Source organism: Myxine glutinosa, chromosome 14 (assembly GCF_964187855.1).
Source record: "Myxine glutinosa chromosome 14, kmMyxGlut1.1, whole genome shotgun sequence".
Classification (NCBI taxonomy): Eukaryota; Metazoa; Chordata; class Myxini; order Myxiniformes; family Myxinidae; genus Myxine; species Myxine glutinosa.
This window is the reverse complement of record NC_136274.1, coordinates 83,910,329-83,927,450: the sequence shown is the minus strand read 5'-3', so window position 1 is coordinate 83,927,450 and position 17,122 is coordinate 83,910,329. Positions and strand designations below refer to the sequence as shown.

Genomic DNA, 17,122 nt, shown 5'->3' with positions numbered 1-17,122 from the left:
GCATTCTCAGGTTTGGACTCCCGCATAACATTCGCGTTCGCATGACGTTCATTGTTCTCATTGTGACGACGCACAAACGGCTGCACACGGGAAAGCAACATGTCTCCATCGATCGCTAACAGATCGCTGTCTCCATCGATCTTGCCAATGACGTAACAGCTGTCGGCTCAAAATCCTTTTAACTGTTGATTTGGTACAGTTACACGTATCGGGAATTTGGTACACGTATCGGGAGTATGTATACGACACAGCGATTGTGAAGACTATTATCGATCACGATCACCACGATCATGGTGTATCGATCACGATTTGAAACACGATGGAATAATATTTACTGATATAAACAGTGATGTTGAAGGAGCTGGGGCTCCCACGTCGATCGGAAGAATGGACGCTACAAAAAGCTAGAATTCATCCGAGTTGCTTTAATGAAATCAAACACTCAGGCACACTGAAAACCCGTTTATCGGGCAGCAATATATATACCAATTATCCCGGAGCGTTTGCCCAGGCCCGGCGCCAGGGGGCGTGGCCCAGCGTCCTGGCTGCGGCCTGGCAAGTTGAGGGCGAGCCTGCCCGGGCGTCCTGGACGAGCCCGGCATGGTGATCGCTCCGCGTCCTTGATAGGTGCAAGGCGATTGTGAAAACCCAGCGGCAGCCGCTACACACGTCCCCCCAGAATCGACTTGCACCGGCAGGGTCAATTTGAGGGGGGTCCTGATGACCCGGCCGAAGCGACCCCTGGCGGGTCGTGGGAGGGGGTCCGGTGAGGTGGTGGGCGGTCGAGTGGGGGGCACCGTGGATGGGGGGCGGCCTCGCCGCGGCGGAAGGGCCACCCGTGGTGGGTGGTCGACGTCCACGTGCGCCGGCTTGAGGCGGTCCACCGCAATCCGGTCCGACCTGCCGCCGATGTCGATGACGAACGACTTGTCGTCCCGTCGCAGCACCCGGAAGGGCCCGTCGTACGGCGGCTGGAGTGGCCACCGATGTGCGTCGTGACGCACAAAAACATACTCCGCTGTGCGGAGTGCTGGGGGGATGTAGGACTGGGGGTCACCGTGGCGGGATGTTGGCACGGGGGCAAACCGTCGGGCGGCCTCCTGGAGGTCCGAGCGCTGGTGAGCTGCGGACCAGGGACTGGTAGCGTCGGGCACGAATTCGCCCGGGACGCGTAGCGCCTGGCCATAGACAAGCTCGGCGGTGGATGCCTGGAGGTCCTCCTTGGGGGCCGTGCGAAGGCCCAAAAGGACCCACGGCAGCCGGTCGGCCCAACAGCCGTCTTGAAGGCCGGCCATGAGCGCGGCCTTCATGGAGCGGTGGAATCGCTCGCACAACCCGTTTGCTTGGGGGTGGTAGGCCGTAGTACGGTGGAGCTTGACCCCCAGGTTGCGGGCGACCGCGCCCCACAGCTCGGAGGTGAACTGTGGTCCGCGGTCTGACGAGATGTCCGCCGGTGCGCCGAAGCGGGCGACCCAGGTGGCGATGAAAGCCTGCGCCACGTCGGCGGTGGTGGTGGAGACGAGGGGAACGGCCTCCGGCCACCTGGTGGTCCTGTCCACCATGGTGAGCAGGTGTGTGAACCCCCGTGACGGGGGGAGGGGGCCCACCAGATCCACGTTGACGTGGTCGAAACGTCGTTCGGGCACGGTGAAAGGTGCCAGCGGGGCCTGGGTGTGTCGGTGGACCTTGGCCCGTTGGCAGGCCGTGCAGGTGCTGGTCCAATCGCGGACGTCCCGACGAAGGCCGTGCCAGACGAAACGCGCCGACACCAGCTTCTGGGAAGCTTTCCGGCCCGGGTGGGAAAGGCCGTGGAGGGAGGCGAAGATGCGGCGTTGCCAGGTGATGGGCACGATGGGGCGAGGCTGGCATTGGGAGACGTCGCAGAGCAGGACAGTGTCCGCGCAGGGGATGTCGGCCAGGCGGAGGCCCGTGTCCGCCGCCCGGAGGGCTTGCACCGTGGTGTCGGTGGTTTGGTCCGCCGCCATAAGCGCAAAATCCACGCCCAGGTGGACCGCGTTCGCGCTGGCCCGGGAAAGACAGTCGGCCACGGCGTTGTTTTTGCCGGCGACGTGCCGGATGTCCGTGGTAAACTCCGACACGGCGGAGAGGTGGCGCTGTTGGCGGGCCGACCATGGCTCCATGACCTTGGCCATGGCGTAAACCAACGGCTTGTGGTCGACGAACGCCGTGAAAGGTCGGCCCTCCAGGAGGTGGCGGAAATGGCGGACGGCCAGGTGTAGACCGAGGAGCTCCCGGTCAAACGTGCTGTATTTGAGCTCGTTCGGCCGGAGCTGCCGGCTGAAAAAAGCGAGTGGCTGCCAAACCCCGTTCACCCATTGCTCATGTACGGCGCCCACCGCGTAGTCGGAGGCATCCGTGGTGAGGGCGATGGGAGCGTTGAGCACCGGGTGAGCGAGCAGTGTTGCGTCGGCGAGGGCCCGCTTTGAGCGTTGGAAGGCCGCATCCATTGCTGCGGACCAGGCGATGTCGTGCTTGGCCGGCTTGCCCCGGAGGGCTTCGTAGAGGGGCCGCATGAGTTGAGCAGCGCGGGGCACGAAGCGGTGATAAAAATTCACCATTCCCAGGAATTCCTGCAGGGCCTTTATGGTGCGGGGACGCGGGAACGTGGTGATGGCCTCGACCTTGGTTGGCAGCGGCACGGCCCCGTTCTTGGTGATGTGGTGGCCCAAAAAATCAACGGCCGTCGTGCCGAAGTGGCATTTGGCCGGGTTGACGATGAGGCCGTGCTCGCTGAGGCACCCGAACAGTGTTCGGAGGTGGAGGAGGTGCTCGGCCCGGGACGTGCTGGCGACGAGGATGTCGTCCAGGTAAACGAAAAGGAACGGCAGGTCACGCAGCACGCCGTCCATCAAGCGCTGGAACGCCTGAGCCGCGTTCTTGAGACCAAACGGCAGCCGCAAGAATTCGAATAAGCCGAACGGCGTGATGACTGCCGTTTTAGGGACGTCGGCCGCCCTGACAGGTACCTGGTGATATCCCCGTATGAGATCAATTTTCGAAAAAATGACCCGTCCCGCCAGACGGGCGGAGAAGTCTTGGATATGCGGGATCGGGTACCTGTCGGGGGTGGTAGCGTCATTGAGCGGCGGTAGTCGCCACACGGGCGCCATCCACCCCCCGGCTTTGGCATGATGTGCAGTGGCGAGGCCCACGCGCTATCGGAGCGCCGCACGATGCCGAGGTGCTCCAACGCGTCGAATTCGGCCTTCGCTACGGCGAGCTTGGTTGGGTCGAGGCGGCGGGCCCTGGCGTAGACCGGCGGGCCCGTGGTTGGTATGTGGTGCTCGATCCCATGCCATACTGCGACGGCCGAAAACGTCGGCCGCGTGAGGGCCGGGAACTCCGTGAGCAGGCGAGCAAACTCGTTCGCCGCCGGGACGGTGCATGCCAGCTCGGTCGGCGCGGAGCTGCTCAATGTGCATACCAGGGAGCTGAAGGTTTCAGCGTTGATTAAACGACGCCGTTGGACGTCCACCAGCAGTCCGTGTGCGCAGAGGAAGTCGGCGCCTAGCAGAGCCATGGGCACGTTGGCGGTTACAAACGTCCAAGCAAAGCGTTGGCCGCCGAAGCAGAGGGTGACGTTGCGCGGGCCGAAGGTGCGGATAGTCGATCCGTTGGCCGCAACCAAGGAGGGGCCGCAAACCGCGGATTGCCTGTCCTGGTCGGAGGCGGGTATGACGCTCAGTTGGGCGCCGGTGTCGCACAGGAAGCGCCGTCCGGACGCTTTATCCGTGATGAACAGTAAGTTGCCCGTGTGGCCGGCGCTCATGGCTGGTAATGAACGCCGGCCCGGCCGTTTCCCGGCCTGCCGAAGGTGCACGGGGGTCGGCATGTCCGGGCCTTCTGTCCGAACCTGGCATGATAGCAACACCACGCTTGGTCAGGTGGAGGCCTCGGTCGTCGTGCTGGAGGTGGTCGGCTCGGTAGAGCGGCCGCCAATTGCGTCGGCAGTTCGGCCGTCGACCGTGCCGGGTGCTCGGGCGCCATGGGTGTTGCGTCGGACGGCGGTGGGTCCCACGTCGCCGCTGCGATGCGCTGTCCTGCGGCGGAGATCTTGTCGGCTTCTCTGGCAAGGGCCCGGGGATCTGTGATCGTCGTGCTTGCCAGGGCGAGGCGTACCGTGTTAGGCAGCTGACGGAGGAACAGCTCCCGGAACAGGAATGCCGGAGAGTGCTCGCCGAGCAGTGAAAGCATGTAGTCCATTCGCTCGGAAGGGCGCGTGTCGCCGAGCTCAGGCAGTTCGAGCAGGCGCCGTGCGCGTTCCGCCGATGGGAGGGCGAAAGCATCGAGGAGCAGCTTCTTAATCGCGCCGTATTTGTCAGCGGCTGGCGGGCTCTCGAGGAGGCTCAGGGCGCGGGCCGCGGTAGCCGACCCGAGCGCAGCTACCACATGGTGGAAGCGGGTGTCGTCGGCCGTGACGCCTAGCAGGGCGAACAGGGACTCCGCCTGCGCGAACCAAACCGCCGCGTGAGCCTCCCAGAAGGTAGGCAGTTTAAGGGCGACTGCCGTGTCCATGTCGATAGGTCACCAATGAAGGAGCTGGGGCTCCCACGTCGATTGGAAGAATGGACGCGACAAAAAGCTAGAATTCATCCGAGTTGCTTTAATGAAATCAAACACTCAGGCACACTGAAAACCCGTTTATCGGGCAGCAATATATATACCAATTATCCCGGAGCGTTTGCCCAGGCCCGGCGCCAGGGGGCGTGGCCCAGCGTCCTGGCTGCGGCCTGGCAAGTTGAGGGCGAGCCTGCCCGGGCATGCCCGGGCATGCCCGGGCGTCCCGACCGAGGCCTGGCAAGTTGAGCGCGGGCCTGCCCGGGCGTCCTGGACGAGCCCGGCATGGTGATCGCTCCGCGTCCTTGATAGGTGCAAGGCGATTGTGAAAACCCAGCGGCAGCCGCTACAATGTGGCTTTTATTGAAATTCTAAAGATACTGTTTAGATTTTGATGATTCGCGTGTGATATGATTCAACGGATGTTTATATAAATCGTTTAAAATTTAAAAAAATCTTCAATTTCTGATATTTTGCCTTTTCATTTGGGCCTCCCAATTGAAGCCCCGCCCATAGGGCGGGTACCGTTGCTAGTTAATTTAATCTACAACATTGGACTGAGAACTCGGTCGATAAATGTCGGAGGAAACGCATGAAGAAACCGTCCGTTTAAAACTCACCTCTTTGAAGATGTCACCCCGTCCATGGTGGTAAATGGGGTGAAAGATGGTAATTGTAGATAGTACGAGGAAAAAGAGCACGATGAGACACGACACAACCTTCATGTTTCGCTTCTCTCGAACAATGGGAGGAACAGCGATTGTGCGTTCAAATATATATACCGAGCGCAACTGTAACCATGGAGACAGAGAAGCCAACGGATAACTAGATCGGTGAAGGAGCTGTGCTCCCACGTAATCGGAAGAATGGACGCGACAAAAAGCTGGAATTCGTCCGAGTTTCTTTATTTTCACAAAACAACTCGGGTACTCTGAAAGGCCCGTTTATCGGGCAGCAATATATATGCACACGTTATCCCGGAGCGTTTGCCCGGGAAAGGCGAGAGGGGGCGTGGCCGGGCGTCCCGGCCGCGGCCTGGCAAGTCGAGGGCGGGCATGGCCGGGCGTGCCCGGGCATGCCCGGGCGTCCCGGCCGAGGCCTGGCAAGTTGAGCGCGGGCCTGCCCGGGCGTCCTGGACGAGCCCCGCATGGTGATCGCTCCGCGTCCTTGGTAGGTGCAAGGCGATTGTGTAAACCCAGCGGTAGCCGCTACACACGTCCCCCCAGAATCGACTTGCACCGGCAGGGTCAATTTGAGGGGGTTCCTGATGACCCGGCCGAAGCGACCCCTGGCGGGTCGTGGGGGGGGGGGGGGGGGGGAGGTCCGGCGTGGTGGTGGGCGGTCGAGTGGGGGACACCGTGGACGGGGGGCGGCCTCGCCGCGGCGGAAGGGCCAACCGTGGCGGTTGGTCGATGTCCACGTGCGCCGGCTTGAGGCGGTCCACCGCAATCCGGTCCGACCTGCCGCCGATGTCGATGACGAACGACTTGTCGTCCCGTCACAGGACCCGGAAGGGCCCGTCGTACGGCGGCCGGAGTGGCCCCCGATGTGCGTCATGATGCACAAAAACGTACTCCGCTGTGCGAAGCGCTGGGGGGGCGTAGGACTGGGGGTCACCGTGGTGGGATGTTGGCACGGGGGCAAACCGTCGGGCGGCCTCCTGGAGGTCCGAGCGCTGGTGAGCTGCGGACCAGGGACTGGTAGCGTCGGGCACGAATTCGCCCGGGACGCGTAGCGCCTGGCCGTATACAAGCTCGGCGGTGGATGCCCGGAGGTCCTCCTTGGGGGCCCTGCGGAGGCCCAAAAGGACCCACGGCAGCCGGTCGGCCCAACCGCCGTCCTGAAGGCCGGCCATGAGCGCGGCCTTCATGGAGCGGTGGAATCACTCGCACAACCCGTTGGCTTGGGGGTGGTAGGCCGTAGTACGGTGGAGCTTGACCCCCAGGTTGCGGGCGACCGCGCCCCACAGCTCGGAGGTGAACTGCGGTCCGAGGGCCGACGAGATGTCCGCCGGTGCGCCGAAGCGGGCGACCCAGGTGGCGATGAAAGCCTGCGCCACGTCGGCGGTGGTGGCGGAGACGAGGGGAACGGCCTCCGGCCACCTGGTGGTCCTGTCCACCATGGTGAGCAGGTGTGTGAACCCCCGTGATGGGGGGAGGGGGCCCACCAGATCCACGTTGACATGGTCGAAACGTCGTTCGGGCACGGTGAAAGGTGCCAGCGGGGCCTGGGTGTGTCGGTGGACCTTGGCCTGTTGGCAGGCTGTGCAGGTGCTGGTCCAATCGCGGACGTCCCGTCGAAGGCCGTGCCAGACGAATCGCGCCGACACCAGCTTCTGGGAAGCTTTCCGGCCCGGGTGGGAAAGGCCGTGGAGGGAGGCGAAGATGCGGCGTTGCCAGGTAACGGGCACGATGGGGCGAGGCTGGCCTTGGGAGACGTCGCAGAGCAGGACAGTGTCCGTGAAGGGGATGTCGGCCAGGCGGAGGCCCGTGTCCGCCGCCCGGAGGGCTTGCACCGTGGTGTCGGTGGTTTGGTCCGCCGCCATAAGCGCGAAGTCCACGCCGAGGTGGACCGCGTTCGCGCTGGCCCGAGAAAGGCAGTCGGCCACGGCGTTGTTTTTGCCGGCGACGTGCCGGATGTCCGTGGTAAACTCCGACACGGCGGAGAGGTGGCGCTGTTGGCGGGCCGACCACGGCTCCGTGACCTTGGCCATTGCGTAAACCAACGGCTTGTGGTCGACGAACGCCGTGAAGGGTCGGCCCTCCAGGAGGTGGCGGAAATGGCGAACGGCCAGGTGTAGGCCGAGGAGCTCACGGTCAAACGTGCTATATTTGAGCTCGTTCGGCCGGAGCTGCCGGCTGAAAAAAGCGAGTGGCTGCCAAACCCCGTTCACCCATTGCTCATGTACGGCGCCCACCGCGTAGTCGGAGGCATCCGTGGTGAGGGCGATGGGAGCGTTGAGCACCGGGTGAGCAAGCAGTGTTGCGTCGGCGAGGGCCCGCTTTGAGCTTTGGAAGGCCGCGTCCATTGCTGCGGACCAGACGACGTCGTGCTTGGCCGGCTTGCCCCGGAGGGCTTCGTAGAGGGGCCGCATGAGTTGAGCAGCGCGGGGCACGAAGCGGTGATAGAAATTCACCATTCCCAGGAATTCCTGCAGGGCCTTTATGGAGCGGGGACGCGAAAACGTGGTGATGGCCTCGACCTTGGTTGGCAGCGGCACGGCCCCGTTCTTGGTGATGTGTGGCCCAAAAAATCAACGGCCGTCGTGCCGAAGTGGCATTTGGCCGGGTTGACGATGAGGCCGTGCTCGCTGAGGCGCCCGAACAGTGTTCGGAGGTGGAGGAGGTGCTCAGCCCGGGACGTGCTGGCGACGAGGATGTCGTCCAGGTAAACGAAGAGGAACGGCAGGTCACGCAGCACGCCGTCCATCAAGCGCTGGAACGCCTGAGCCGCGTTCTTGAGGCCAAACGGCATCCGTAGGAATTCGAATAAGCCGAACGGCGTGATGACGGTCGTTTTAGGGACGTCGGCCGCCCTGACAGGTACCTGGTGATATCCCCGTATGAGATCGATTTTTGAAAAAATGACCCGTCCTGCCAGACGGGCGGAGAAGTCTTGGATGTGCGGGATCGGATACCTGTCGGGGGTGGTAGCGTCGTTAAGGCGGCGGTAGTCGCCACATGGGCGCCAGCCGCCCCCTGGTTTTGGGACGATGTGTAGTGGCGAAGCCCACGCGCTATCGGAGCGCCGCACGATGCCGAGGTGTTCCAAAGCGTCGAACTCGGCTTTGGCCACGGCGAGCTTGGCTGGGTCGAGGCGGCGGGCTCTGGCGTAGACCGGCGGGCCCGTGGTTGGTATGTGGTGCTCGATCCCATGTCGTACTGCGACGGCCGAAAACGTCAACGAACCAATGCTCACCAAAGTGATTTCAACACAAACGAACCAAAACTTGTTGAAGTGATTTCAACACAAACTAACCAATACTCGTCAAAGTGATTTCAACCTAAATTAACCAATACTCATCAAAGTGATTTCATCCCAAACTAACCAATACTTATCAACGTGATTTTAACCCAAACTAACTAATAATCTTCAAAATGATTTCAACCCAAACTAACCAATACTCGCCAAAGTGATTTCAACACAATCGAACCAAAACTTGTTGAAGTGATTTCAACACAAACTAACCAATACTCGTCAAAGTGATTTCACCCTAAATTAACCAATACTCATCAAAGTGATTTCAACCCAAACTAACCAATACTCATCAAAGTGATTTCAACCCAAACTAACCAATACTCATCAAAGTGATTTAGCCCAAACTAACCAATACTCATCAAAGTGATTCTACCCAAACGAACCAATACTCAACAAAGTGATTTCAACCCCAACTCACCAATCCCAGTCAATGTGATTTCAACCCCAACTCACCAACACTCGTCAAAGTGATTTAAATTCAAACTAGAACGGCACTCAGTCGAAAGCACACCTCCGCCTGGTTGGGCACGTCACTCAATGGTGAAGAATCACTTTTAAAATTCCACTATCTGGATCCGGATCCACCAAAATTGAATCGATTCTTCCTTGTCACACACACAACCTGTCCAACAAGTTTCGTCCAAATCCATCCACAACTTTTTGAAATATCCTGCAATATTTATCAACACAATATGTGATATTATATCCACAATATGTGATATTATATCCGTGTAATGCGTGAAATATAATGTGATATTATATAATGTGATAATAATAATTACAATATAATGTGATATTATATCCGTGAAATATCCACAATAATTCACTAAATGTCCGTCCGTCCATCTGTCTGTCTGTCTGTTCGAAGGTACCGTAAAAACTGCTGAACAGATCGCAAAGATATTTTGGGTGGATAATCCTGGGATCCCCAGGAGTAAAATAGGCCATATAGTTTTCCCAATTTCAGCTTTGGTCTCCAGCATTCTCAGGTTTGGACTCCCGCATAACATTCGCGGTCGCATGACGTTCATTGTTCTCATTGTGACGACGCACAAACGGCTGCACACGGGAAAGCAACATGTCTCCATCGATCGCTAACAGATCGCTGTCTCCATCGATCTTGCCAATGACGTAACAGCTGTCGGCTCAAAATCCTTTTAACTGTTGATTTGGTACAGTTACACGTATCGGGAATTTGGTACACGTATCGGGAGTACATACGACACAGCGATTGTGAAGACTATTATCGATCACGATCACCACGATCATGGTGTATCGATCACGATTTGAAACACGATGGAATAATATTTACCGATATAAACAGTGATGTGGCTTTTATTGAAATTCTAAAGATACTGTTTAGATTTTGATGATTCGCGTGTGATATGATTCAACGGATGTTTATATAAATCGTTTAAAATTTAAAAAACCTTCAATTTCTGATATTTTGCCTTTTCATTTGGGCCTCCCAATTGAAGCCCCGCCCATAGGGCGGGTACCGTTGCTAGTTAATTTAATCTACAACATTGGACTGAGAACTCGGTCGATAAATGTCGGAGGAAACGCATGAAGAAACCGTCCGTTTAAAACTCACCTCTTTGAAGATGTCACCCCGTCCATGGTGGTAAATGGGGTGAAAGATGGTAATTGTAGATAGTACGAGGAAAAAGAGCACGATGAGACACGACACAACCTTCATGTTTCGCTTCTCTCGAACAATGGGAGGAACAGCGATTGTGCGTTCAAATATATATATACCGAGAGCAACTGTAACCATGGAGACAGAGAAGCCAACGGATAACTAGATCGGTGAAGGAGCTGTGCTCCCACGTAATCGGAAGAATGGACGCGACAAAAAGCTGGAATTCGTCCGAGTTTCTTTATTGTCACAAAACAACTCGGGTACTCTGAAAAGCCCGTTTATCGGGCAGCAATATATATACACACGTTATCCCGGAGCGTTTGCCCGGGAAAGGCGAGAGGGGGCGTGGCCGGGCGTCCTGGCCGCGGCCTGGCAAGTCGAGGGCGGGCATGGCCGGGCGTGCCTGGGCATGCCCGGGCGTCCCGGCCGAGGCCTGGCAAGTTGAGCGCGGGCCTGCCCGGGCGTCCTGGACGAGCCCGGCATAGTGATCGCTCCGCGTCCTTGATAGGTGCAAGGCGATTGTGTAAACCCAGCGGTAGCCGCTACACACGTCCCCCCAGAATCGACTTGCACCGGCAGGGTCAATTTGAGGGGGGTCCTGATGACCCGGCCGAAGCGACCCCTGGCGGGTCGTGGGGGGGGGGGGGGTCCGGTGTGGTGGTGGGTGGTCGAGTGGGGGTCATCGTGGACGGGGGGCGGCCTCGCCGCGGCGGAAGGGCCAACCGTGGCGGTTGGTCGATGTCCACGTGCGCCGGCTTGAGGCGGTCCACCGCAATCCGGTCCGACCTGCCGCCGATGTCGATGACGAACGACTTGTCGTCCCGTCGCAGGACCCGGAAGGGCCCGTCATACGGCGGCCGGAGTGGCCCCCGATGTGTGTCATGACGCACAAAAACGTACTCCGCTGTGCGAAGCGCTGGGGGGACGTAGGACTGGGGGTCACCATGGTGGGATGTTGGCACGGGGGCAAACCGTCGGGCGGCCTCCTGGAGGTCCGAGCGCTGGTGAGCTGCGGACCAGGGACTGGTAGCGTCGGGCACGAATTCGCCCGGGACGCGTAGCGCCTGGCCATAGACAAGCTCGGCGGTGGATGCCTGGAGGTCCTCCTTGGGGGCCGTGCGGAGGCCCAAAAGGACCCACGGCAGCCGGTCGGCCCAACCGCCGTCTTGAACGCCGGCCATGAGCGCGGCCTTCATGGAGTGGTGGAATCACTCGCACAACCCGTTGGCTTGGGGGTGGTAGGCCGTAGTACGGTGGAGCTTGACCCCCAGGTTGTGGGCGACCGCACCCCACAGCTCGGAGGTGAACTGCGGTCCGCGGTCCGACGAGATGTCCGCCGGTGCGCCGAAGCGGGCGACCCAGGTGGCGATGAAAGCCTGCGCCACGTCGGCGGTGGTGGTGGAGACGAGGGGAACGGCCTCCGGCCACCTGGTGGTCCTGTCCACCATGGTGAGCAGGTGTGTGAACCCCCGTGATGGGGGGAGGGGGCCCACCAGATCCACGTTGACTTGGTCAAAACGTCGTTCGGGCACGGTGAAAGGTGCCAGCGGGGCCTGGGTGTGTCGGTGGACCTTGGCCTGTTGGCAGGCTGTACAGGTGCTGGTCCAATCGCGGACGTCCCGTCGAAGGCCGTGCCAGACGAATCGCGCCGACACCAGCTTCTGGGAAGCTTTCCGGCCCGGGTGGGAAAGGCCGTGGAGGGAGGCGAAGATGCGGCGTTGCCAGGTAACGGGCACGATGGGGCGAGGCTGGCCTTGGGAGACGTCGCAGAGCAGGACAGTGTCCGCGAAGGGGATGTCGGCCAGGCGGAGGCCCGTGTCCACCGCCCGGAGGGCTTGCACCGTGGTGTCGGTGGTTTGGTCCGCCGCCATAAGCGCGAAGTCCACGCCGAGGTGGACCGCGTTCGCGCTGGCCCGAGAAAGGCAGTCGGCCAAGCGTTGTTTTTGCCGGCGACGTGCCGGATGTCCGTGGTAAACTCCGACACGGCGGAGAGGTGGCGCTGTTGGCGGGCCGACCACGGCTCCGTGACCTTGGCCATTGCGTAAACCAACGGCTTGTGGTCGACGAACGCCGTGAAGGGTCGGCCCTCCAGGAGGTGGCGGAAATGGCGAACGGCCAGGTGTAGACCGAGGAGCTCACGGTCAAACGTGCTATATTTGAGCTCGTTCGGCCGGAGCTGCCAGCTGAAAAAAGCGAGTGGCTGCCAAACCCCGTTCACCCATTGCTCATGTACGGCGCCCACCGCGTAGTCGGAGGCATCCGTGGTGAGGGCGATGGGAGCGTTGAGCACCGGGTGAGCGAGCAGTGTTGCGTCGGCGAGCGCCCGCTTTGAGCTTTGGAAGGCCGCGTCCATTGCTGCGGACCAGACGACGTCGTGCTTGGCCGGCTTGCCCCGGAGGGCTTCGTAGAGGGGCCGCATGAGTTGAGCAGCGCGGGGCACGAAGCGGTGATAGAAATTCACCATTCCCAGGAATTCCTGCAGGGCCTTTATGGAGCGGGGACGCGGAAACGTGGTGATGGCCTCGACCTTGGTTGGCAGCGGCACGGCCCCGTTCTTGGTGATGTGGTGGCCCAAAAAATCAACGGCCGTCGTGCCGAAGTGGCATTTGGCCGGGTTGACGATGAGGCCGTGCTCGCTGAGGCACCCGAACAGTGTTCGGAGGTGGAGGAGGTGCTCGGCCTGGGACGTGCTGGCGACGAGGATGTCGTCCAGGTAAACGAAGAGGAACGGCAGGTCACGCAGCACGCCGTCCATCAAGCGCTGGAATGCCTGAGCCGCGTTCTTGAGGCCAAACGGCATCCGTAGGAATTCGAATAAGCCGAACAGCGTGATGACGGTCGTTTTAGGGACGTCGGCCACCCTGACAGGTATCTGGTGATATCCCCGTATGAGATCGATTTTTGAAAAAATGACCCGTCCTGCCAGACAGGCGGAGAAGTCTTGGATGTGCGGGATCGGATACCTGTCGGGGGTGGTAGCGTCGTTAAGGCGGCGGTAGTCGCCACATGGGCGCCAGCCGCCCCCTGGTTTTGGGACGATGTGTAGTGGCGAAGCCCACGCGCTATCGGAGCACCGCACGATGCCGAGGTGTTCCAAAGCGTCGAACTCGGCTTTGGCCACGGCGAGCTTGGCTGGGTCGAGGCGGCGGGCTCTGGCGTAGACCGGCGGGCCCGTGGTTGGTATGTGGTGCTCGATCCCATGTCGTACTGCGACGGCCGAAAACGTCAACGAACCAATGCTCACCAAAGTGATTTCAACACAAACGAACCAAAACTTGTTGAAGTGATTTCAACCTAAATTAACCAATACTCATCAAAATGATTTCAACCCAAACTAACCAAAACTCATCAAAGTGATTTTAACCCAAACTAACTAATAATCTTCAAAATGATTTCAACCCAAACTAACCAATACTCGCCAAAGTGATTTCAACACAAACGAACCAAAACTTGTTGAAGTGATTTCAACACAAACTAACCAATACTCGTCAAAGTGATTTCACCCTAAATTAACCAATACTCATCAAAGTGATTTCAACCCAAACTAACCAATACTCATCAGTGATATCAACCCAAACTAACCAATACTCATCAAAGTGATTTAGCCCAAACGAACCAATACTCAACAAAGTGATTTCAACCCCAACTCACCAATCCCAGTCAATGTGATTTCAACCCCAACTCACCAACACTCGTCAAAGTGATTTAAATTCAAACTAGAACGGCACTCAGTCGAAAGCACACCTCCGCCTGGTTGGCCACGTTACTCAATGGTGAAGAATCACTTTTAAAATTCCACTATCTGGATCCGGATCCGGACCCGGATCTTCACCAAAATTGAATCGATTCTTCCTTGTCACACACACAACCTGTCCAACAAGTTTCGTCCAAATCCATCCACAACTTTTTGAAATATCCTGCAATATTTATCAACACAATATGTGATATTATATGCACAATATAATATTATATCCGTGTAATCCGTGAAATATAATGTGATAATAATAATTACAATATAATGTGATATTATATCCGTGAAATATCCACAATAATTCACCAAATGTCCGTCCGTCCATCTGTCTGTCTGTTCGAAGGTACCGTAAAAACTGCTGAACAGATCGCAAAGATATTTTGGGTGGATAATCCTGTGATCCCCAGGAGTAAAATAGGCCAAATAGTTTTCCCAATTTCAGCTTTGGTCTCCAGCATTCTCAGGTTTGGACTCCCGCATAACATTCGCGTTCGCATGACGTTCATTGTTCTCATTGTGACGACGCACAAACGGCTGCACACGGGAAAGCAACATGTCTCCATCGATCGCTAACAGATCGCTGTCTCCATCGATCTTGCCAATGACGTAACAGCTGTCGGCTCAAAATCCTTTTAACTGTTGATTTGGTACAGTTACACGTATCGGGAATTTGGTACACGTATCGGGAGTACATACGACACAGCGATTGTGAACACTATTATCGATCACGATCACCACGATCATGGTGTATCGATCACGATTTGAAACACGATGGAATAATATTTACCGATATAAACAGTGATGTGGCTTTTATTGAAATTCTAAAGATACTGTTTAGATTTTGATGATTCGCGTGTGATATGATTCAACGGATGTTTATATAAATCGTTTAAAATTTAAAAAACCTTCAATTTCTGATATTTTACCTTTTCATTTGGGCCTCCCAATTGAAGCCCCGCCCATAGGGCGGGTACCGTTGCTAGTTAATTTAATCTACAACATTGGACTGAGAACTCGGTCGATAAATGTCGGAGGAAACGCATGAAGAAACCGTCCGTTTAAAACTCACCTCTTTGAAGATGTCACCCCGTCCATGGTGGTAAATGGGGTGAAAGATGGTAATTGTAGATAGTACGAGGAAAAAGAGCACGATGAGACACGACACAACCTTCATGTTTCGCTTCTCTCGAACAATGGGAGGAACAGCGATTGTGCGTTCAAATATATATACCGAGAGCAACTGTAACCATGGAGACAGAGAAGCCAACGGATAACTAGATCGGTGAAGGAGCTGTGCTCCCACGTAATCGGAAGAATGGACGCGACAAAAAGCTGGAATTCGTCCGAGTTTCTTTATTGTCACAAAACAACTCGGGTACTCTGAAAAGCCCGTTTATCGGGCAGCAATATATATACACACGTTATCCCGGAGCGTTTGCCCGGGAAAGGCGAGAGGGGGCGTGGCCGGGCGTCCTGGCCGCGGCCTGGCAAGTCGAGGGCGGGCGTGGCCGGATACATACATTTATGTGCTAAGTTTCAATTTTTCCATTCAGCAGTTTCCGAGAAATCATTTTTTAATTATTTGCGTTTAATTCAAGATGGCTGCCATACCACTTGACTTATGACGTCACAATTATCATAAAAACATTCTGCATAGGTGTCACTCCTACTCTGAAAGTTTCGTCTCAATCGGACATGTGGTTGCTGAGAAAAACGAGGTTTAGCCCGTAGGGGCGGATGGACAGACGGACAGACAACCCGAAAACATAGTGCATCCGGTAACCTTCGGGGGCGGAGACATAAAAAAAGAAAACAGTATAAATACTGTACATGGTATACCATAAACCAATGTTGTGCACGTGTCCTGAGAACTAAAACCGTGTCTTGGGACTTACGACTCACCCTGTAAATGTAACTGGTGTAAGTGTAAATCATCGACCACACATATTGATGTTTATATTCCGATAAGGATGAACCTCCTTTCAATAAGAATAATATTATAGGACATTCTCCCAAAGTCGGTGGCGGATTATTATTTTTCTTGACCCTTCCAAATTGTTGCTGTGGTGAATTGGAATTAGGCGGTGTATAATTAGAATCGCCTCAAGCTCGGTTTCCCGAATATATTTATCCTCTATTCTCACGCACGTATAATCACATGTTAGTGAAACCCAATGTTGTAAATTTACTCAATGAATTTGTGAATTTGTATTTACTCAATTTGTTTTGTTTTTTTTGAAAGGATTTGCGGCTGGGCGGTTTTCCCACGGAGGTATATAATATGGAGAGCCAATGACGGCTGTCGGCTGAAGCTAGCGGAAGTTGCTTGGCGGCCATATTGGGAAGCTGATTCATTTTGGATGCTTACCGACTGTAAGGAGTCTTATTTGTGAAGTGAGTTATGTGAGGAGTGAGTTATGAGGAGTGGGTTATGAGAGGAGTGGATTATGAGATGATTGAGTTATGAGAGGGTTATGAGAGGAGTGGGTTATGAGAGGAGTGGGTTATGAGAGGAGTGGGTTATGAGAGGAGTGGGTTATGAGAGGAGTGGGTTATGAGAGGGTTATGAGAGGAGGCGGTTATGAGAGGAGGAGACGGTTATGAGAGGTGAGGTGAGGTGGAGAGGTAGAGAAGGTGATGTAAAGTGGAGAGGAAGAGAAGGTGAGGTGGAGAGGTAGAGAGGGTGAGTGGGGTGAGGTGGAGAGGATGAGATGGTTGGATGAGGTATAGATGATGAGAGGATGGGGTGAGGTGGAGAGGGTGAGTGGGGTGAGGTGGAGATGATGAGCTGGCTCGGTGAGGTATAGATGATGAGGATGGGGTGAGGTGGAGAAGGTGAGTGGGGTGAGGTGGAGATGATGAGACGGCTCGGTGAGGTATAGATGATGAGAGGATGGGGTGAGGTGGAGAGGGTGAGTGGGGTGAGGTGGAGATGATGAGCTGGCTCGGTGAGGTATAGATGATGAGGATGGGGTGAGGTGGAGAGGGTGAGTGGGGTGAGGTGGAGATGATGAGACGGCTCGGTGAGGTATAGATGATGAGAGGATGGGGTGAGGTGGAGAGGGTGAGTGGGGTGAGGTGGAGATGATGAGACGGCTCGGTGAGGTATAGATGAGGATGGGGTGAGGTGGAGAGGAAGAGAGGGTGAGTGGGGTGAGGTGGAAATGATGAGA

General features: G+C 56.7%; 1 protein-coding gene across 1 annotated transcript in view; it reads right to left on the bottom strand.

Moving 5' to 3' along the window:
* Window positions 1-17,122, bottom strand: part of LOC144888853 (uncharacterized) — a 79,283-nt gene that overhangs the window by 39,431 nt on the left and 22,730 nt on the right. Inside the window, 3 exon segments of the mRNA XM_078768371.1 lie at window positions 2,131-2,987; window positions 7,283-7,821; window positions 7,824-8,124. Coding sequence (XP_078624497.1) covers window positions 2,131-2,987; window positions 7,283-7,821; window positions 7,824-8,124 — 1,697 coding nt within the window.